We start from the raw sequence: 23,802 nt of genomic DNA, 5'->3' as shown, positions 1-23,802 counted from the left end.
GAACACGACCTGAACTCATTTAAAAAAAAATTCAAACTTATTAAGTCTCGTGCAGATTTCAAGTCATGTTATCATGCTTGATCCGTTTTGACAGTCCGAGTTATATAATTGTTGTTTTGGAATGTTTTAACTTTTCTTATGGGAATATTTAAGTGCAAAAAAAGAAAAAAGAGTAAATTCACCCATTTTTATCGTACCAACACTTTAGAATCAATCGAAATGTAACAATAATTCCACCAAAAAGAAGAAAAAAAAGAAAATATTCATCTTTGTATTTTTGTACAAAAATCACACAAAAGAATAAGAATCTAAAATTAGTGACAAAGGAATAAATAAATAAAATAAAATAAATAATCCGAATTGGCCAGGTTGACTCTTTTTCGTTGACCCCACAACAACAGCCGTTCAACCAATCGCATTAAGGCATGGTACACAACACGTGGCGTCTTCCCATTGGTTGAATCCCGGTAACTTTAAAGATCAACCTCGTTCCCAAACTTTTCCTTTCTGAGTCTTCACACAAAGTGGACACGTCATCACTTTAGTGGATGTGCATATGGATAACGCTGTGGGACCCACTTGTAAAAAAGCGCCACGTGTTCTCATCCATGCTGGAAAGTTCACGTTCATAAATGTACACGTCAGATCTAAACGGGTAAAGTACCAAAAAAAAATAAACAACGAAGATAAAGAGAGAAAAAAAAAAGCTCTCTCAGATTTTACAACTGGATTTTCTTTCCCTTTCTCGGGAAAATTCTGCTTATCTTTTAATGGGTTACTTGAAAGGACAATACAGAGTTTGATGATCTATCCCCACTTTTTTTTTTCCTTCTCCAGTTTTCCCGGGAAACAATCAGAAAGGTAAGATTTCAGTTTCTTTGATTGTTAAAGATTTGATTTTTATTTGAAGACTTTGAGCTAATTCATTAGTTAAGGTTAGATTTAAAACCCCTTTTGTTTTTTTACTTTAATCTCTTGAAAATTTAGAAGCTTTCACAGAAATATTGACTTTTTTTTTCTTCTTCCTTATCTCAGATCTTTGAAAATTGAAGTAAGATTAAACTAGCTTTAGTTAGTTTGGGAAGAAAAAAAAGTGTTTGGAGTTGAAATTCCAAATTTCTTGGAATGCAAAATTGAAAACTTTCCTGAGAAAATTAGTGAGAAAGAAAAAAAGAAAATGGAAAAAATATGTGAATTTTGCTCAGAATTTAGGCCAGTGATTTACTGCAAGGCAGATGCAGCACACCTCTGCCTCTGTTGCGACGCGAAAGTTCATTCCGCGAATGCCCTTTCGAGTAGGCATTCGAGGATGATACTTTGCGATTCTTGCAGATTTAGGCCATCTAGAGTTCAGTGGTTAGATCAGCAAATGTTTGTTTGTGGGATCTGTGATGGCGCCGCGCTCCACGAGGCCTCGGGAGGGCTTCAAAAGCGAGCCATCGGAAGCTTCATGGGATCCCCTTCTGCTAAGGATTTTGCAGCCTTGTGGGGTTTTAAATTAAGTGATAATGATGATGATGATGATAAACAAGTTTTTGTGGCCTCTTCTTCACATTCCTCTGGTGATACCAATGTGGTCAATCAACAAGTTAAGGTATGCAAAAAATTTGATTACTTAATTGAGTTAAAATTTCTTACCACTTAAACACACACTTCTCTTGACCACTTAAGTTGTCTAATAAGGTGATAATTCATGTTCACGAGTTCTGTTTTATGTCGTGTTAAGACTTATGTATTAAAAGTATATGTTTGATTTAAACTCGAACCATCTAATAATCGTGTAAAATATGATTCATTTATAAACGAATTGACACGACATGTCACATGTAATTTATTTATAACTGGATCTTGTTCGAATGGAAATGAACATGTCAATTCATTAATATACTAATGATTATTAACGAGTCAATCTCATATTAATTAAAGCAAATTCGAACTCTTATCTATGCTCCACTTGGCTCACTCTTAAGACTAATAAACTCTTTTTTGTTTCTTGCTATAATTTTGATGGTATTTTTTGTAGATAAAAGATGAAAAGCAGAGAAGCAGTAGTAGTTTTATTATGCAACAAATTATGGACTTAAAAAGGCTTCAACTCACTCAAGTGAGTAAACCTTCACCAACAACAACAACTACTAATACTAATGGCCAAGAACAAAGCAATGAAGAAAACGTTTCCAACAACACTTCACTGAACTCCCAAGATACCGGGACCGATTTTCGAGAGCTGAAATGTGATCCTTTCCCATGTCCATTTTCAAAACCTGATCAATCTCCTTCATCTTCAAATGTTGGGATTCTTCCTTTGAATGGTGGAGAGCCCTTGTTGTGGCAATGTAGAAGTCCAGTTCAGAGTAATCAGGTTCAGTTCAACTTTTAATAAAAATTTAATTATGTTATTGTATAAGAAATTCAAGGGTGTTTTGATTAGTATAGACAAACTTAGAATTTTTGCTATTTCGGAAGCATAATTGTCATAAAAAAAATTTAAGTCTAATTTATTTAGTTTTATAGGACCTTTTTTATTATTTTGTAGCATAATTATTAAACTAAAAAATATATATTTAATTTTCAAATAAAATATAATATTGTGCTAAATTTAACCCACAATAAATACTATTTTTTAATTACACTTTTACCATTATTTACTAATGACATACTTTAATACATATATTTTATTTACAATATTCTCATCAATAATTTTTTAAATGTTTTATTTAAGAATAGTCATTAACGATATTTACTTTCTTTAGACTAATTTGCTTCTTAAAATGTTATGGTGCATTAGAGCACAATTACAAATATATACATTTTGCATTGGAGATGACTTTATATAAAGTGTTTGTCATTAATTTTAATAGACCTTTTATCTGTTTCGATATCTAATAAAAATTTTTAGTCTATTTTTTTTTTCTCATGATTCCTCTATGTTATTTTTTTGTTTGAAGTTATGGACTCAAAATATGGAAGACCTTGGAGTATGTGAAGAACTTGTTTGGAAGGATGATTTTAATATTCCAGATGTGGATTTGACATTTCGAAACTTTGAAGAACTATTTGATCAAGATCCAAACAGAGCTTTATTGCTTGATGATAAAGATGACTCATACTCTTCTATGGAAAAGGGTTTGTCTCTTGATAAATTTCATAATCCTCACTCAAGAATCATGGAGGTTTGTGTTTTAACTTCAATTTTTATATTTCTTTTAAAATTGATTGGAAGAAAAGTTTTTATTGTCTAAATTTTCAAAAGTATCTCTCTTGTTTAGAATTTAAGCAGTATTATGACTAACAAATTAATTTAGTATATCTTTTGGTTAGACAATAAAATTTGTTTGTTCGACAATAATAGCTTCTATAGTCTCTAATTTTCAAATTGCATCAACAAAGCCTTTTTTTTTTAATAATAATAATATACTTAAAAAAATATTTATTTATTTTGTTAAATGATAATAAATCTAATTTTTATATTCATTTAAATATTATATTCTTTAAACTCTTTTCATTAATTTTAAATATGAAATTATTGAGAAAGTTTTTATTAAAAAATATTTGAAAGATAAATAGTAGTATCTTTATATATTAAAAGTGTCTATCTAACGGCATTTCTTGGTTTAACAGAATATACTTAAAAATAAAAGAATATTCTGTTAAATTTAACGATTAGGTTTGATCTCCCGTTAACAAATAAACCCAATAATTAAACCCAAAAAATTAAACAATCTTTTAAATATTAATAATCTATTTTTAAATTAAAAAAAAATCATCTACCTATATAGGGAGAATATTAATAATTTTTTTTATTTATTTTTTTTAAAAAATCTTTATTTTTTTGATTCTATGCATAATGTGATGTTATTCTTTTTAATTGCTTTATTAATTTCTTTTCTATTTATTTTTTTAAAAAATCTTTATTTTTTTGATTCTATGCATAATGTGATGTTATTCTTTTTAATTGCTTTATTAATTTCTTTTCTATTCTAATGTGAATAAATTTTTGGCAATAGAGAGTCATCAAATTAGTCCAAGTGTTTGCACTCCATAATCTATATATCTATCTATAATATAGGTCATTACTCTTTTTTTAACCTATTAATTATACAGGTATAATTATTAATTTTAATTGATGATAAAATTTAATTTTTCTATTTTTCTATCATATAAGGATAACTATTTTTTTTATTGTTATTATTTTTTTCACTATGATGTTTGTAAATATTTTTTTTGACTAAATAATTATTAAATATTAAATAGATTAATTAAAAATATCTAAATCATATACCATTTAAATTTAAATTTGATTAGATTTAATTCTGTATCTACTTTCTCATTATTTGTAATTGTTCTAAATCTGATCGTGCAAACTCATATATTAAACACAATACTCCACCTTGAAACTGTTCTCTGTTTTTTTTTCTTTCTTATTGGTTGGTGTTAATTCGTCCTGATGATTCAAGTGTCATGGTTTAGCAGAAATACCATTTCTATCTTTAATTTTTTCAAATATAAATATTTAATTTTTTCAAGAAAAAAATTTGTAATCTTTAAAAATAAAATACATTCAAAATCTTAAATAAAACTAGCAATACGTGGCTCGGCACGTACATTCACCTAGTATATGTAAATGTAGAGAAAACTTGTAAAAGAATATATAAGTAAAGTATTTACTGGAATTTTTTATTTTATTTTAAATTTCTTTTGTTTATCTTTTTGAAGTTATATATTTATTTTGCATCATCATACATTATATGAATGCTCTATGATACAAAATACTATTTTATTTTGATTTATATAAAATAGTAATTAACACTATTATATTGGACTAAAAATAGTGTAATATTAAGATTTTTATTATTATTATTTTTTGTGTGGTTAAAAATGAATTACTTCATTAGCTCTACAAAGTTTATATGTTTTGCAAATAATAATTTATTTTTTTATATTTTTTTTTGTTACTAATTATGTTGTTTAATGTAACCTATGCAGGATGCTTCAGTGGATTCCTCAATTTTTGACAACAATTCTAATCTAGCAAGCATGAACTATATGCCTTGTCCAGTTCAACCATCTTATTCAAACATGTCTCTTTCAGTTTCAAAATTTAGTGTCGATAGTGACGGTGGTGGTAACAACCGTGGTGAATCATTGGACAGCGGCCTTTCCCCGTACTTTGGAGGAGCCGAGTCTTCTATGAATTCTCCTGATTTCGATTTCGAAGCTAGAGAAAATGCCAAGTTGAGGTACAAAGAGAAGAAGAAATCTCGAATGTAAGTCTTCTAATCTTAGCCCTAAAAATAAGAAAATATACTATTTTATTACATATTGTTGATTTTGAAAAAATAAATAACTCATATATTAATTTAGAAAGAAAAAAATAATTAGTTTAAGGATGAGGTTTTGCTCTCAAGTCGATTCGAGTCGTTCTTTGAAGAATGGCCGTATGTTCGCCTTAATTGCATGTAGAGCCGATGATTTTTCCATCGTCACAGATGTCCTCTCTCTTTCAAAACAAATTTAGAAAGAAATAGTAAAAAATCATTATCTTGTTCAATAATTTACCTAGTGTTTTATAATAAGATATTTCTTAAATAATTATAAACCTAATAATAAGAAAAAAAAATTGAAGAATTTTTAAAAATTATCATTTTTTATGTTTTATTTATACTTTTATAACTTAAAAGTTTTTATTTACAAAAATATTTTTTTTTTTAAATTTTAAAATTATAAAAATATATTTTTTTTCAACAAAAAATAAGAAATCAACATCACGACAATTATAAATTAACTACAAATAAATTATAAAATAATTTAAAAAAACAACATCATAACAAAAATTATAATCAAAGAATGCATATAGTAGTCTAGAATTTGAAATTGAAATAGAGTACAATTGAAGGCTTAAGACATATCTTTTTTATGGTTAGAACAATTGTCACGTGTCATTCTATCATCAACTTTAAATTATTAGAGTTAATCCACATTAGACTTAATAAAAGAATTTAGGTGAATTATTATTATTATTATTATTGAGTTCATATATAACTTAACTTGAAGCCCAGGCCAGGACTCTTATTAATAATTTTAAAATCTAATAATAATAAAATAAATTAATTAATTAATTAATAAAACAGTAAGCAATTAAGTAATCATTATATGAAGAGATAAGTTCCAAAGTTTTGTGTTGTGTCATAATTAAATTTGGAAGGTTGATGAGTTTCATTATGAATAATTATGACCCGTTAGTTCTGATGTTTCCCTTTTTTATTTTTTTATTTTTTATTAGAGAAATGCTAAAAAAATACTAATGGTGTTTAATACCGTCTTTCGTGTCAATATTATTATTGGTGTAATTAAGTATCGAATCTTGTATAGTTTAATATGTAATATAGGAGAAAGTACCAAGTATTACAGGTGCAATAACAATGCTCATAATATTATCATCATTTATATATAATTTAGGAAATTTTTTATCTCTTTCAGTATTTAAAAAAAAATAATAACCTACATGATTTCATAAATTTCATAATATTATGATGCTGTTAATGATTTCATAAATTTCAAAATTAAATAATGTGTCTATTATATTTATATTATTTTTTGTTTTTTATATATATAATTTTCAGGCATAGACATGATAACCAAATTCGATACCCATCTAGGAAAGTAAATGCAGATGTGAGGAAAAGAGTAAAAGGGCGTTTTGTGAAGAGAGAAGGCTATAATTCCGATAGCGCCGACGTCGCACGAAGCTACTAAAGAACACCACCACCGCCACCGCCACCGCCACCGCCACCATCCGTTTGTAAAAATGCCACTGCATTGCATGTAAATTAAATTAATAAGTATACTGTAGCTAACTAGTCTCTCCAAAATTATTATTATTGGCACAATAATAATTGTGTACACTACTATATATATAGTCTCAATTAGTACTTGTCTTGTTTATATTAATATAAATGTGAAATATATCAATTCGATTATCATTTTGAATCAGTTAGTAGTTCATGGCTGAGTCCCTTTCATCTTGTATATATAGTTTTCTACTTAATTATTATGTTTTTGATTCCACCAGATCATAAATTATAGTACTATTTAAATAATTGAGGTTATTATATGAATGAGACTTAGAAAATATCTATATATTTTTTGTTCCCTTAAATTGAGATGTATTAAGTTATCATTGCACGAATTTTTTAAATTATTATTGAAATTGTTGAATTTAATGATTTTTATTTAATTTTTACCAATGCAGTAATTATATATATACAAAATTATGTCTTTTGAATTTTAATAAATTATCAAATCATATACCAAATTATACTCCTCAAGTTTCAACAAAAAATTTTAATGGTCTAAAATATTCAAAACACATAATTTGTTACATATTAAAGTTGAGAGGAAAATATCGAAACAGATTTTGATAGAACAACTCAACTCGAAAATAGTACAAATAACTAGTGTACTTGTAGAACATATTATTATGTTAATCATAACCTGGTAAGTAATTAGCTCATGAATAATATAATACAGCAGTTTTTACAAGTACACATAAAGCAAATAACTTCAATATTGTTTTATATTAAGTAGTTGTATTATATAATTAAAAATTAATGGACAAAATAAAACAAAAAGAGACAAAATGGGATTTGTAATTTTGTATGTATGCATATAGTAGAGTACTTAAGAACTTGTGTTATCAACAAACCAAAATAGGCTAATAATATGATTTGATTAATTTCTAAGTCAGATAAAAGACAAATGAAAACATATTAAGATATTTAATTAATATGGTTTTTAATTATTTTATTTTGAGTAATAATTTGCGACGTAAATACTTAAGTTTAATTCTCGTTTGCAGATAAATATTTAAGTTTATTTTTTTACAGTAATAACACTTAATTATATTTCTGAAACTTTCGTAGGTATCTAATCGTTAAGTGTTAAAATTACTATCTATATATTATGTTATCATTGGTATATTTAAATTAATTTTTAAATACAAAATAAAAATTTAATAATTTGGACAAATCATGAATTATTACGTGGTCATTGCCTTAACATTTAAGTATTATCACTGTTAAAAATAAAAATTAGATTTATCTACAATTAAAAATTAAACTTAAGCATTAATTAATTTATACCACAAATAAATCTTTTACTTTTTACAAGGGCAATATTAGAAAATATATTATGGGAAAATGTAATGAAAATGAAAGATAAATTAACCTAAAAAAAAGACACATTTGTTCAACGATTGAGATATATATAGGCTATAGGCTTATTAGCTTATATTGAAAATAATGTTTTGCTGAACTTAGCAACCTAATGGAATGAGTTAATAATTATAAGTGTGGGGTTTGTTTGTTTTTTTGTACACATTCTATTATTTCACCAAACACTAACATTTCATTTAGATGTTGATGGTGGAGCTAGGTAGTTATAGTTGTCATAAAGAAGCAAACTCCACACTCCAATTGCCAAAAAAAAAAAAAGATGATAATGATATATTTTTGGAAAAATATTGTACTCTTATTGTTTCTGTATTCGAAATAATTATTTAGTTTAATTTTTTTTATAGTCGTATATATTATAGTTATTTAAGATATTTTATAAAATTTTAAAAAATTAAAAAAAAATTAACATATCGAAAATAGAAGTCAAACAGACTATATGTTACACGTGTATAATTATTTTATTTTATATGCACGTGAAATAAATTGTTTGAACATTGCTTTTTACATTGTAAATTTTTCTTAATTTCTCATGATTTTACAGGATGTTTTATATAACTATAATGTATACGGATATAAAAAAAAATAGAATAAGAAATTCTTTTGGATGCCGAAACAAATAGACGGTGCATCAGTATATTTCTTTTAAAAAAGTGCATTGTAGAATCACACTATATTTATATGGGGTTAATACTATTTTGAACCCTGTATTTTACAAAAGTTACCGACTGAACCATCTGGTTTGTTGAATAACAAAATATGAACCCTATATTATCCAAAACAGTACAAATAGGATCCATAGCTCAATTATCGACAATTTTTTTTAATATAACCAGCTTGGAGATAATTCATAATACGAACAGATGTAAAAATTATAACCAGTTTTTTCATATCATCTTTAAATCGGGTTATTATTATTATTTTTTTTTTTTGACAAGAAACAGTTTAAATTACTATTATTAATTAGTATTATTTTAAAAAATACAGAGTTCAATGCAAATTGTAATTTAATAAAATAGAAGATTCTAATCAATAATTTTTAGAAAACATAAATTTAAAATAATATTATAGATATTTGTTCAAGTAATTCAAAACAAAACCCAAATGGTCAAAAACACACATAAATCCCTTTTCTTTGTTCATTTACAATATTACAAATTGCATTTTAAAAGCTTGCAAACCAAGCAAAAACTTAAATCAAATTATGCTTCTCTCTAACACCAACCGGACTTTATTCAAATCACCCTATTTTTTTTTTATTTATTTGTTAATGTATTTAAATATATTTATTAAGAGCCTTACAATAAAATATATAATTATATATTTATAGAAAATTCTACAATACATCATTTAAAATAGGTGTATCGATGCACTCTTATCTATTTCGATATATAAAAAAAATACTTGGTCTAATTTTTTTTATGGTCGTATACATTATAATTATTTAAGACATTTAGCAAAATTTTAAAAAATTCAAAAAAATTTAACACGTCAAAAATAGTGTTCAAAAAGTTTATTACATATGCAACTTTTTTATTTTATACGCGTGTGAAATAGACGGTTTAAACATTGATTTTTATATTGTAAATTATTTCGAAGTTCTCAAAATTTTGCAGATATCTTAAATAACTATAACCTACACGGCTATGGAAAAAATTAAACTAAAAAATTCTTATAAATACTGAAATAATTAGAAGTTCTATCAGTACACTTATTTTAATGACGTGTATTATAAAAGTACCTTATATTTATTTAGTAAAATTACAAATTTTACTATGTAAAAGTGGCACATTATAGCATGTGCGTTTATATCAAAAGTAAATAAATAATTTTTTTTATTGGAAAAAGTTAAATCAAATACAACAAAAATATTTATTGCATTTTTTAGTTTTATATATCACGTAAGTACCATTATTTTATGTTACATAGATTTATAAAATCACTAATAAATCTTATTAATTATATTCACTCACTATAGTCACTACACTATCATTATCATATGATAATAAAACAGGTCCAAACCAAGCACCTCAACCTAATTATTTACATTTTACCAGAAAACCATCGAAATGACCAAAATACCCTTCCTCAATTAATGTAAAAGATAGATAAGAGTAAGGGTAAAATAGGAAATTAGAAAAAAATAATGGGTTCCGGTCTCTCTTAATAACGGTTCGAAATTCGTTGTTCCTACACAATTGACACTCCTTCCAAGCCTAACTGACTCTCTCTCTCTTTCCCTCCAAAAATAAATAAAAAATAAAAAATAAAAAATAAAACAAATAAATAAAAAGAAATCTATAAAAACCCATTTTCTCTCTTAACCATTTTCTCTCAGAAAAACTTTCTCTCTGATTTTCCCAGGAAAATTCTTCGACCGATTCTCTCAGCTTTATTGATTTGTTTGAATTGAAGATGCAAAGCCAATACTCGATCAACAATGGCGTCGTTTCATCAAACTCATCATTCTTCCTCGGTGGAGACGATGAGTTCGACTCAGATTCATCAAACTCATCAACCACCGCCACCGCCGCCGCTATTGACGATCATCATCGTCGTCGTAGACTCTATTACTACAACTCTCTTCTTGTTCAAGAACGTCAAGAAATGGTGAACCGACGTAGTCTCTGTCTTAATCGGCTCCGAGAAGTTTCAGTCGAGGTTGCTTCTCTTCGTAACGAGAATAGCTATCTCAGATCGATTAATGTGGAGTTGAGAAAGCAGTTTCGTCTTCTGTTACAATCGGCTTTACAGAATCGTCTTGGTTTTGGTAATGGTGTTTGGAACAGAGATGAGGAAGAAGGAGACGATAGGGATATATACTCGCGATTGCCTAAGAGTATTTCAGTGAAATCTGAAGATTACTTGAAAGTTTCAGCTCCGGCTGTTATCAAAAATGGCGGAAGGAGTAGTCGAGATTCTTCTTCAAGGTCCAGAAACTGTTCTACTGCGACTCTGCAGAATTTAGTTAAGGTAATATCGAAATCGAAATAGTTCTTCATTGTTGTTTTTAATTAATCTCTGTACGTAATAATGATTTTAATTTTCAATAATTTTATTAATGATGATTTTGATTGTTAATTAGTTTTTAATTTTCGATTACCTGTTTGTTTCTTATTAGTAAAGCAAAGATAATAATCTCACACGTGTGAATATATATGTTAAGAAAATTAATTAATATATAATATATTGTGTATATAACGTTATATATAATATACAATCTAAGTAAAACCAATTTTCTACCCAAATTTATTAATCTTTTTGATTAATCACTTTCTGAACATTAATATATATATAAATTTTAGGTACGTAATGGATCTTTATCTGATCATTATTATTATTACTATTATTATTATTATTATTATTTCTGCTGAATGATCATTTATTGTTTGTTTGATAATTAATCGATCACATATGTGTGTGTATAATACAAAAGGAAAACCAATTTTATCAAGCTTTTGATTAATCACTTCTTAATCAGTGGATCCTGATCTGATCATGTATTAAATAAATTTTCACATCTTTGAATTTAAATTTTCCTTCAAATTTCCCCATATCTTGGCTAATCCCTATTTACATTGGTCAGTTTTTTTTGATAGAAACATTGGTCAATTTACATCATATCATATTAGACTGATGATAGTGATACAGCAAAACGTGCATATGTGTGTAGAACATTATGTATTATACAATAGTATCTACAATGGAGGAAAACTTATTTGTATCCAAAGTTATCAATCTCTTTGATTAATCAGTTCTTTAATCTAATTTTCTTGAACAGTACTAATAACGTTTAGATACGTAATGGATCCTGATCTGATAATTTGTGGAACTCCAAATCCCCTGTTTAGATACAAATTGAAAACAATTACAATAATCAATTTACATCATACTTGTGATACAAACATTGTGTATTATATTAACACTTTCTGATCAGTTCCTTTTTATCTAATTTTCTTACATAATTTTTCACAAATTTTCTTGGCAAATCCTCTGTTTAGATACAAATTGACAATTGTATTATTTACAATGACATGCAGCAAAAGGTGTACGTTGGAGGAGGGAACAAGAAGAAGGAGAATCATAATCATAATCATGGTGATGTTAATGGGAATGAAAACCCAATTGAGGTTGATGTATACAAACAAGGAGCTTTGAAGACTGAGATCTGTAACAAATGGCAGGAAACTGGTGAGTGTCCATATGGAGATAACTGCCAGTTCGCTCATGGAGTCGACGAACTTCGCCCTGTGATGCGCCACCCTCGTTACAAAACCCAAGTTTGCAGGATGGTCTTAAACGGTGCCGTTTGTCCTTATGGTCATCGATGTCATTTTCTTCATGCACTCCCTCCTCGTCACCACAGCAACAAGGTAAAATAATCCCCACATATTTTACCATATCTATCTATATATATAAAATAAGGATTTTGGGTCGACTTGATTGATGATGATGATGATGATGGAGATTACTTTTCGAATAGGACAAGATATTTAGAGTTGGGAACATGTTTATAATGAAGTAAATATATATTGGTGGGCATATGATGATGATGATGATGATGATATAATTATTATTGTTATGTTGGATTAAGATTTGATCAAGGGGGAGAAATTATTTTGTAATAGTGGATCGATGTGGCTTTGTGGCCTTAATTAAGAAAGTTGAGGATTAAGATTTATAATATGAGAAAAATGTGATGTTATGCTCTGTAAAATGTGTTATTATGTTAAATTGAATTCGTTGTGTTACTTTGAGAAATTTTTATTTGAATGAAATTGGATACTTCATTAAACTATAAGCCATTACACAAAAATGTACAGTAGTAGGAATATTGCCTCCATTAAAAAGATAAATGAAATTTTTATTTGAGCTTTGAATGGTTTGGACAGAAACAAGTGAATCGGTTTCAGCAAGGATTGGCACTGAGTTTTAGTGGATCATAAAAAACAAAATATATTGGGCTAAGAAGTGTAGTATTTTTAAAATTAGTAAAAAAATATATATTTTTAAAAAGGTAAAAAAAATTGAGATCTGGACTAAGTGGGCCTTAAGTACAAAATTAGCCCACCAATTTTCAGGGCCGGGCTTCTAGTGCCGTAAGTTGAGAAATATAACTGTAAAATAATTTTAATTGGTAAATATCCTCTTTTATAATTAAAGTACCAAATATAACTTCATATAATTTATCAAAATTAGAGTTCCAAATGTACATAAGGAGGATATGACCTATAAAATTGAGTATAAATTAAAAAGTAATAAAATAAAGGTAAAAATAAAATAGAAAAAAAAAAATGAGTACATTTATAATGGGAAAGACCGACCCTTATAACTTCTGGGCTTTAAAAAAAAGTTTTAAGAAGTATTTTTATTTTTATGGTTTTTAAGGTAAAAGTTTGTAAAATATAATTTTTTTTCTAAAAAAATTTATTTTATGGGAAAAATTTAGAAAAAGGTTAAAAAAATATGAGAAAAATAGTGTAAAATAATTGGTTACTCCCTTATATTAACTTATTATCCGGTTGATTACCTTAAGGTACTTGTTTTTTATTATTTTTTTTAATTTTTTCTTCAATTTCTCTCATAAAATAATTTTTTTAAGAAAACAACGTCATATTTTTGCAAAAAAATAAGAATAATTATCTTTTTTACCCCTTGTACTTATGACACTATACTATTATGGCCCTTAATCTATTCAGCTTGTTATAAATAGTCCTTGTATAATTTTATATGAATACATTTAGTCCTTCTGTTTATTTTGTTTAAAAATACTATTTGTATTGATGATGTGGTATTATAACAAAGGATAGAGTAGTAATTTCATCTCTTTTTAGAGGGAAAATTGACTATGAGGTGGCATAATAACTGACAATGAAAGATGATTAAAAAATGATTTCATAACCTTTTTAAAAATTTAATAAAAATAATTTTATTAAAATAATTCCAATCGTTTTTTAGCAGTTCAAATTAAAAAAAGGTGTAAAATTAGGATTCTACAGTATTTGAAGAAATGGATATCACTAGAAAGAACATGTGATTTTTGGAAAATTAAGGTAATGATATTCTATTTTTTTGGATGTTATTTTTCATTTTTTTTTCCTGTGATTGTAATTTTTATGACTTGTAATTTATTTTCTTAATAGTATATAATTTTTCAACTACTATCTATGTATAATGCCACATTATTAATTTAACAGTCAACTTTAGTCAATTTTAACAAAATTAGATAGAAGGATTATACTATTCCAACTGATATATTTTAGGGGTATTTTTAACTACACTTATAAATTAAGGGGCATCATAGTATAGTGTCATAAGTACGGGGACTAAAAAAGCTAATTATTCAAAAAATAATATAAAAACTCAAAAATTTGTAATTTTCTCAAAGTTTAATAAGGTTGGATTTCAAATTGAGCACTTACAAAAATTACGATATGTAGTCTTACTTACACATAGTTTACAAAAATACACAACAAACAAAAATGTGAAACTTTCTTTTTTGGTCCTTAATTTGGACGATCCTTAAGCACAGGCCTATCATTAGCCCAAGGCCAAGCCTGAACAGTTGTGTCGTTTGATTTGAGAATGCTGCCAATTTTGTTCATAGATTGTCGTTTTTTCAATTATTTAAATATAGGGATTGTCGTTTATTGTAACTTAATAGTATGTTATGGTAAGAACAATGTCGTTTTAGTTTAGGTTTTTTTTTATCTTATTGTTGTCGTTTAAGTTTGTAAGGCTTTAAGGTTTTTTTCTTCTTTTATGAGGTTTGTTTGTTGTGGTTGGGTGGATAGTACAAGTTGAGAGAATCCAAAGACAAACATCAATATGTGGGGCTCACCATTCCCTTAATTATTTTTGAAGAGGATTTTCATTATGGCACGTTTATTAAATGATTAATTTGAATTTTTACTTTCGAAATTTTGATATGTATTTAATTATATTTTTTAATTTTTTAAGTCGATAAATATTCTTCTCTTCTTAAGCTATTAAAATTATTGAATTTAAGAATTTTTGTCAGATTTTACTGGGGAATGTTTAACGTGGATGAAAATTTAGGAGTATAATTCGGTACATGTTAAAATTTAGGGGTATAATTTTATAAATATTAATGTTTGAGGGTATGATTTAGTATATAGACAATTATCATATTAGTAAAATTGAATGAAATTAGACAAAAGTTCTTAAATTCAACAATCTCAATAGTCTAAAGAGAATTTTTAACGACTTAAAAAATTCAGATGCATGATTTTATACATGTCAAAGTTCAAAGGTATAAAATAATCATAAATAATATTTTATTATGTTATTTACTAAATTGTTCGAAAAAAAATTAAAATTATTTTATTTTATTTACATAACTAGAAAAGGTAATCAGAATGCTAAAATTTGACTAAATTATCATTCTTAAGTAATATAATGGCTTTTAATTTAAAGTTTTTAGAAGGGTATATTTGTCTTTTAATATTTTAATTAATAAAATTAAAATATAAATAAAATAAATAGTATTAACACCATAAAATGTCAAACAACAATGCTCTAGTTTCTTTTACCTTCTTTTGTTAATTTGCATTAATCAAAGAGAAAATTGGAACAAGGAAGATAGAAGCTAGGAAAGGAATCATTCCATTCATTTTCAATTTTCCACCAATTTTGATGATTCTTTTCTCCCTTTTGTTTTTTTAAATACATATATATTTATGCACACAATGGTAACAAGATTAATTTCATAGTTATTAGGGTTTAGTAATTAAGTGAAAATTTGATCCACTCATTTTAAAAAGTGTAGAAGAATTTCTTAGTTTTGTGTTGTAAATTGTATGGTCTCTCTCACCCTCAAATGCATTAATCATTTCATATTATTATTTGTTAATTCTATTTGTTCAACTGCACCCAAAAGATTATTCTAATTTTTTATTTTTTTGAAAAAATTAAATTTATTATTCTAATTAAATTATATCACTATTCTACGGTAATGTATTGTAAATTAATAGGAAATTATTGTTAAAAAACAATTAAAGCATGGTTATAGCTATATATATACTTTTTCCAAGTTATCTTATTTAACATATTCTAAAAAATAAAAATAAAAATAAAATGGTCAAGACTCAAAATATAGCCTTGGATTCCATTCTAGAAATCAATAATTTTTATAAAAGAAAAAAAGAAAATAAAAATAAAAAAAGATTCCAAATTGATTTTCTCTCTCACACAAACTTTATAGTTTCCCAAGAGTGAGTGTGTGTGACCAATATATAAAACGTCACTCAAATCTCTTATAGTACTCCAATTACTCCCTTTAATTTATTATTACTTTTTTCTAAGCAAATTTCAACTTTTGATTTGAAATAATTAATAAAATAGTATAATAATAATCAATTAATCATAATAAATTAAAACATACTCTCAATTTTTAGGAAAAGATAAAAAATGACAAAAAAATTAGATGTTCAATAAACTCAAAACTCATTTATTATATCAATCCTAACACACTTTAGATATTTAAAAGAATTTTACAAGATTAAATATTAGAAAAATTATAAGTATATATAGGGAAGAATTTAGAATAAGGTGGATAAAATTTCATCTTAAAATTAATTGACAATCAAAGAAGTAGTTTATTCATCTTATATATGATAATTTATTTCTACACATTAACAATATGAAACTAACTCTATTATATAGACTACACATTAACTATCATCCATTACTTCACTCGTTTCATGATATAATTAAATAAAATGCAATAAAAATATTATGTTATCATAAAAGTTATACTTCGGAGAGTAGTAATATTATTAACAAACCTTATACTATATTAAACACAATTTCATAGTATAAAAAGTTCACCAAAACAAAATTAAAAGGGTAAATACCTTGTGTTTTGCAAAAGTTAACGATTAGACCCTCTGTTTTGTTAAATGACAAAATTAATTATGTATTTTTCAAAATGGTAAAAATAGGACTTGAGCTTAATTTTTGACAATTATTTTTAACATAACCAACTTGAAGACAATTCCTAACACAAATAGATATAAAAAATATAAACAGTTTTATCATAACACCTTTAGATCGGATTATTATTAAATTTTATTTTAATAAAAAATTAATTCAGAGTCTTATTTATACCATTCTAAAAAATATAAAATTTATTTTATTATTTAACAAAATATAAAGTCCAATTAATAACTTTTACAAAAATAGTGAATCTAAAGTACGGTGGAGATACCTTCTCCTTTTGGCCTTCAGGTGGCGGTTTGTCGTTCTCTTTTGGCCGATTTGCCGTTAGTCTCAACTAATTTTGTTAAACGTTCTGTAAACAAAGCTGCACATTGTTTTGCTCGTAGCTCTTGTTTGTATCCGGATGGTATTTTTAGTGAGGATGATGTTCCTCCTGATTTTCTTTCTATTGTAATGGTTGAATCTTCTTATTAATAAAGTTACCATTTTTCTTTAAAAAAAATAAAAATAAATAATATTTATCCCATTAATAATTATTCTATTATTAATTTGAGAAGATAAGGTGAATATATATGTGCATCATTTCTATCCACATATCCCACTTGTCTATAAAATTACTCTCTTCTCTTTCCTAGAAACATCCAAATATTCCAAAACCGCGTTTTCTTTTTCTCTTTTTTCAATGAAGTTTCTTTCTTTTTCTTTTTCTTTTTCTTGTATATAAATGAATGAGTCTTATTACATCAAACTCATCACTTTACTTCACTTCACTACAATCAATCAATAAGAACACATTTGTTTAGAGATGAAGAAAATAAAATAGGAACAAGAGGAAAAGGGAATGAGTTTTCTGGAAGTTATAGGAATGGGGGGTTTGGGCAAAGCTTTAATTAATAAATATTCCTATTCATATATATATATTTATATATTTATATATATATAGCTTTTCCCAACACCTCCCATTCCATTCATTTTCAGGCCTTCTTCCCTTTTCCCTTCTCTGTTCCAATACTTTACAATCTTATTATCCTCTTCTCTATTCTCAGGTATAATTATTGTTGTTGTTATTGTTGTTATTATATATATATATAGTATATATATGATTTTATGATTTCATTTTCATATTATTAACTGTTTGTGTGTAATAATTTAGATCTACTATGTTTGGTTATTTGTTAGCACAAATTTATGTTTTTAGTTTCATATATTTATATATTATATTTTTTAAAAGATTAAATATTGAATATTACATTTTAGGTATTTTTGTTACTATTAATATGTTAAAGTGTTAGTTCTGATGCAGGCTAGTCTTCTTGGACTAGGCCCATGTTTAAAGCTTACAGGGTTAGGCCCAAATAATGATGAACTTTGACATATATCAAATTATGCCTTTTGAATTTTTTTGGTTGTTAAAAATTCTCCCTGAACTATTGAGATGGTTAGATTTAAGAATTTTTGTCTAATTTCATTCAATTTTACTGTTTTAGTGATTGTTTATGTATTAAATCACGCTTTCCAAACATTGATATCTATCAAATCATGCCCCTCAAACTTTGATATGTATTAAATCATGTTCTCTGAACTTTCATTCATGTTATAATTTTTTTACTAAAATTAGACAAAAAATTTTAAATCTTAACAATTTTAATAGTTTAGGGAGAATTTTTAACAGCTAAAAAAATTCAAGGGGCATGATTTAGTACCTGTCAAAGTTGAAGAGAAAAAATTACTAATTAACCTAGTTATTATATTAATGTATAACCCTTTTGTTCAAAAGAAAGACAAGGGAATTATTTTTAAAAAAAGAAAATATAAATATATAATTATAAATAAAAATCCAATTTTATGAAATTTTAAATATTTTAAAATATTGTTTACACTAAAAAAAGAGAATATATTTTCAAAACTAATAAAAGTAAATACACAACCAATTTCGAAAATACTATAGACATTATTTTTGTCTATTTTATCAAATATGTCAATAAAAAATTTTAGGTCAAAGCAATGGTCAAAAAGCTATTTTAGGATCAATCGATTCTGGCACTCTAACATTGAAGTTTAAGAGCTCATTCTTGGCCTAACCATGGGGGCATGACCTAGTTTGGTTCAAGTGGGTTTTGTCTGAGGCTTCGGTCTCCAAATCTCCAGAGATAGATATAGAGCTTCTCTGTTTATTAAAAAAAAATATTTTTAAAGTTTCAAATTATTTTTTATTTTTATATATTTATTTACGTGGATCAATTAAATTAAATTGTACTATGTGTATATTGTGTCTATGTGGATAATACAATATATACACATGGCAGTTGACAGTAAAAATTGATGAAAATATTATATTGCTACGAGTTTTGGGGCTTTTTGCTATCAAAATTTAAATTTTTAAAATTTTACTGACACAATTTAATTTTGAGAGTTAATTGTTAGTAAAGTGATAGTATTGGGCGTTCATTGCTAGCAAAGTAATAGTATTGAGAGTTATGCCACAATTTATTCAACAACAAAAAATCTCTATACAAAAACATATTAAGAAGTTGATATTATTTTGTTCATTGCAATTAGGTCAATATTTTGTTAGTTTTATATTGCTTTGTAGTTATGTTTTTATTGTTTTATAGTTATTTTTATGTTGTTTGTTAAGTTGTTAAAGCGTTATTTTTTAGTTATTTTTTTCTTTTACTAAAACATTGTATTTTTGTAATTTTAAAACTTTAAATACAGATATAATAAAAACGGTGATTCTACAATATACCCCCTTAAAAAGGATGTATTGATGCAACCTCTACTTATTTCGGCACCCAGAAAAATATTTTAGTCTAATTTTTTTTTATATTCATGTATGTTATAACTATTTAACATATCCTATAAAATTTTAAGAAATTTGGAATAATTTACAATATAGAAAATAATGTTCGAACAGTCTATTTTACACGCGTATAAAATAAAATAGTCACGCGTGCAACACACTGCTTGAACGCAATTTTTGGCGTGTTAAATTTTTTTGAATTTCTTAAAATTTTACAAGATGTCTTAAATAAGTATAATTTACATGACCATAAGAAAAAATTTGAGTAAAAAATCATTTCGGATATTAAAAAAGATAGAGATGTATCAGTGTATCCCTCCTTTTAAAGGGTTACATTATAGAATTTCCTAAATAAAAATATTAAAATTCCGTATCATAATATTTTTATAAAAAATTTCTAAGTGTAAGTTCTCCAAATATATTTGCATGTAATAGAGTCTTATTAATATAGAATTAATTTTTAGTTTTATTAAAATTAATTTTGATTGATTAAAATGGAAATTAACGAAATATTAAAAGAAGGAAAAATCGCTAGAAGGAGGGTTCGAACCTCCGACCTTGTGGTTAACAGCCACACGCTCTAACCAGCTGAGCTATTCCAGCTTCTTATTTTGAGTTTTCTTTAAAAAAATATAAAACTACTAATATTTGAATCATTAAGACTGGCCAACTTAGGATTTTTGACCTGTCAAAATCATGATTCCTGAACTTTTCTAGTCATTACAAATTCTCCCTGAGCTATTGACTTCATTCAATTTTACTAATTCGATAATTATTTTTGGCCCCTTCATTCAGTTTAAGATTCAACTTTTGTCTAATTTTATTCAGTTTATAGACTAAATCTTGACATGTACCAAATTATGACTCCTAAATTTTTTTGATTTTTAAAAATTCTTCCTGAATTTGAATTTGACGGTAAGAATACTTAAGTTTAATTTTTGATTGTAAATAATTACCTAAGTTTAATTTTTAGCGGAAATAATACTTAAATTATATTTTTGGAACTTCCGTAGATACCTAGACGTTAAATGTCGAGTCATTATCCACGTGTCATTTTTTTATTGATATATTTACTATTTTTTTTAAAAAAAAATAAAAATTTAATCACTTGTACCGATTAAGAATTGACACGTGATAATTTGCTTAACATTTTATAGTTAGGTCTTACATAAGTTCCAGAATTATAACTTAGGTATTAATTTTATTATTGCTAAAAATTAAACTTAAGTATTTACTTACAACTAAAAGTTAAAATTAAATATTTATACCACAAATTACTCTAAATAAAATAACATTTTTAAAATTTTGTCCCAGGCCTAATAAAAATTAAAAAATCACTTCCTGCAAATGTAGTTATCTGATAAATTACCTAATTATTCAGTAATATCGATTGTTCCTCTTTTATTTTCAGTAATAGTCTGTATAACAAATATATAAATTTAATTTATATTGTTATATACATAATTGAATATTGAAATTTATTAAATAAAAAATGAGTCATTAAATTATATATATTATTTTAATAAAATTTATTATTTCGTAATTTCTACTACAAACCACTATACAAAATGAGAAATAAAAATATAAAAATATAATGACTCTTAAAACTTTGCAATAATATATATAAATATTTTAAGAATGTATATATTAGAAAATAATATATATATATATAGAAATTTTATCATAACAACTTTCCTATGTTAAATTTTAGTTACTATATAATAAGAATTTTTTTTATGTAATTATGTAAAATAAAACAATTGAAATTTATATACAATTGCCACCTTTATAAATAAATATACCATATACTATAATTTTGTGTACTTTTTTTTTTTAAATCAAATTACACTCTGAATGATATCATCCACTCTTAAATTATACCCTGAATGATAATGAGATGCTTTTACAATAGAATAAGCAACACCATTAACAGAGCGCTTAGCAAAATATAAAGAAACATTAGACAGCTCAAATAACAATAAACAACAATCTTCAACCAAAAAACCAAATTGAAAAACCATACAAATTGTGCTTAATATTGCTTGAACACTCACAAGATTATCAAACTCTAAAATCACATTGCACCAGCCACGACCCATGATCCAAGTCAACGCTTCCTTAATTCTCATTATCTCAGCCATAATTAGGTCAACTAAGCCTTCTATGCAATCCCCCATAACACCCAAAACAACCCCAATGTGATCTTGAGTACACCCGACCCCAAACTTATTCTCATTTTGAAACATCGCAGCATCAACAATAAACTAATTATTAAATTATCACAACTTAGTAAAGAATCATTTTTGTGTTTCTGAGCAAAATTCTATTGTCTAAAGACCAACAAATCCTTGCAACAACTTCATTCCACCAAAACCAACAATTTTCCTCAACATTATTACTCAATTGAACAATAACTCTCATTGAAAAGATCCTTAATAATATCATCATCCAAAATATATCCCAAATATTATTAATTTTTTCTTCTTCATTTGAGATTTAAGGAAGTATTAAAGAAAAAAAAACAAAAACAAAAAAATAGAGACTAAAGTATAAATGTATACTTGATAGGTATCTCTCATATTTTGGCTTAAAATACTTTCTATCCAAAAATTTTAATATAGGATAAATAGACCCAAAATTTTATATTGTATATACAACATAAATAAACACAATACTCATTGAATTGTTGTTCTATTAATTGAATATCACAATATATAATGCCAAAATAGTCGTATATGTGACTTAAAAATGTATTATTTCATAAAATGAAAGACACGAAAGTCCCACATTAGTTTTTTCTTAAAAAAAAAACACAAATATAATACTATATAAAAATTAGAAGGAAACACACAAAACATATTAAATTAAAATAAAATAAATGTTACCAAATTTACTTGAGCAATGAACATTTGAACAGCTGCTTCAATCAGTAAACTCTTTCTTCCTGCCTTATCAACAATAATATTTGCAACAAAAGTTGACGCTACATTCACACTACTGATGCATCACTCCCAAAACTGAGTGTTTGAAACAGTACAGGGGCATAAAACATAATCACATTAATTCCGGTAAATTGCTGAAAAATCTGTAGTGTCACGATTACCAAAAGTTGGGGTCTGTTGGAACGATGCATAAGTTTTTTGTAAGAGTGCTTCTCTTGAGAAGCTAATTCAGTGGCATGTGTGATCATTTCATATTCTTTGTGAACATCTTCCAACCCTCGAATTTTTCTTAAAATTTTTAAACCTTCTTCAATGTGACCTCGCTCGATAAGTCTAGTTGGAGTCTCTACAATCAGTAAAGATCCCACCAATAATATTAGAACGGGGACTCTAGCTACTCCTAATGAGATTCTCCATCCGTATGGATGGATTCGTGATGTACCATAATTTACGAAATTGGCCGACAATATTCCAACTGTAATTAATAATTAAAAACAAAGGTTGAGAGTTCCTCGATATTTTGTCATGCTATATGGCAATGTCCTCGGCTCAAGTATGTTTGGAAAGAAACGGGGCTCTGACATCTTTTTCCTAAAAGTCTTGGACTGATGACGGATTTGATGGAGTTTCTAATGTTTATGAAAAACAAATGCTCTAATCAGGAGTTTGAAAGATTTGTGGGTATGAGTTGGATGGTGTGGAGCCAACGAAATAATCGAATCTTCCAAAATAAGAATCCCCCTTTGAAGAGCTGGACACCTTGGGCTATCGACTTTGTTAACCATGCTCTTACAAAGGACACAGACATCAAGGATAAGAAGATAGATAAAAGTGTGAACAGATGGAAGGCACCTCCGAAAGATAC

The 23,802-nt window shown here is 26.2% G+C and overlaps 2 protein-coding genes and 1 non-coding gene across 4 annotated transcripts; 2 read left to right on the top strand and 1 right to left on the bottom strand.

The window, feature by feature from the left end:
* The first annotated feature begins 652 nt into the window (after positions 1–652).
* LOC115714019 (zinc finger protein CONSTANS-LIKE 10) lies at positions 653–6,993 on the top strand. 2 transcript variants are annotated; one of them, XM_030642528.2, is made up of 6 exons: positions 653–861; positions 1,036–1,594; positions 2,024–2,362; positions 2,949–3,173; positions 4,987–5,267; positions 6,624–6,993. In XM_030642528.2, exons 2-6 carry the CDS (start codon positions 1,178–1,180, stop codon positions 6,754–6,756), a joined length of 1,395 nt encoding a protein of 464 aa, XP_030498388.2. In that variant the 5' UTR covers positions 653–861; positions 1,036–1,177; the 3' UTR covers positions 6,757–6,993. The 2 variants fall into 2 exon arrangements, with proteins under 2 accessions (XP_030498388.2, XP_030498389.2); XM_030642529.2 differs by having other exon boundaries at positions 653–935.
* A 3,313-nt stretch (positions 6,994–10,306) lies between these two features.
* LOC115712081 (zinc finger CCCH domain-containing protein 15) lies at positions 10,307–12,992 on the top strand. Its single transcript, XM_030640310.2, has 2 exons — positions 10,307–11,204; positions 12,272–12,992. The coding sequence occupies exons 1-2, from the start codon at positions 10,647–10,649 to the stop codon at positions 12,611–12,613; spliced, it is 900 nt and encodes a 299-aa protein (XP_030496170.2). The 5' UTR covers positions 10,307–10,646; the 3' UTR covers positions 12,614–12,992.
* A 7,532-nt stretch (positions 12,993–20,524) lies between these two features.
* On the bottom strand, positions 20,525–20,598 carry TRNAN-GUU (transfer RNA asparagine (anticodon GUU)). The gene has a single exon. It is a non-coding gene; the product is annotated as a tRNA-Asn (tRNA).
* Between the last annotated feature and the right edge of the window lie 3,204 nt (positions 20,599–23,802).

The sequence above is a fragment of the Cannabis sativa genome, chromosome 4 (assembly GCF_029168945.1).
Source record: "Cannabis sativa cultivar Pink pepper isolate KNU-18-1 chromosome 4, ASM2916894v1, whole genome shotgun sequence".
In the NCBI taxonomy this organism is placed as follows: domain Eukaryota; kingdom Viridiplantae; phylum Streptophyta; class Magnoliopsida; order Rosales; family Cannabaceae; genus Cannabis; species Cannabis sativa.
This window is presented reverse-complemented; position numbering and strand designations above follow the sequence as displayed.

Bases quoted from the DNA above. Each gene is read 5' to 3' on its own strand.
- LOC115714019 (XM_030642528.2), top strand. From the start codon at position 1,178: ATGGAAAAAATATGTGAATTTTGCTCAGAATTTAGGCCAGTGATTTAC. The intron at 1,595-2,023 runs GTATGCAAAAAA...TATTTTTTGTAG, and splicing joins TGGTCAATCAACAAGTTAAG to ATAAAAGATGAAAAGCAGAG. The intron at 3,174-4,986 runs GTTTGTGTTTTA...TAACCTATGCAG, and splicing joins CTCACTCAAGAATCATGGAG to GATGCTTCAGTGGATTCCTC.
- LOC115712081 (XM_030640310.2), top strand. From the start codon at position 10,647: ATGCAAAGCCAATACTCGATCAACAATGGCGTCGTTTCATCAAACTCA. The intron at 11,205-12,271 runs GTAATATCGAAA...AATGACATGCAG, and splicing joins CTCTGCAGAATTTAGTTAAG to CAAAAGGTGTACGTTGGAGG.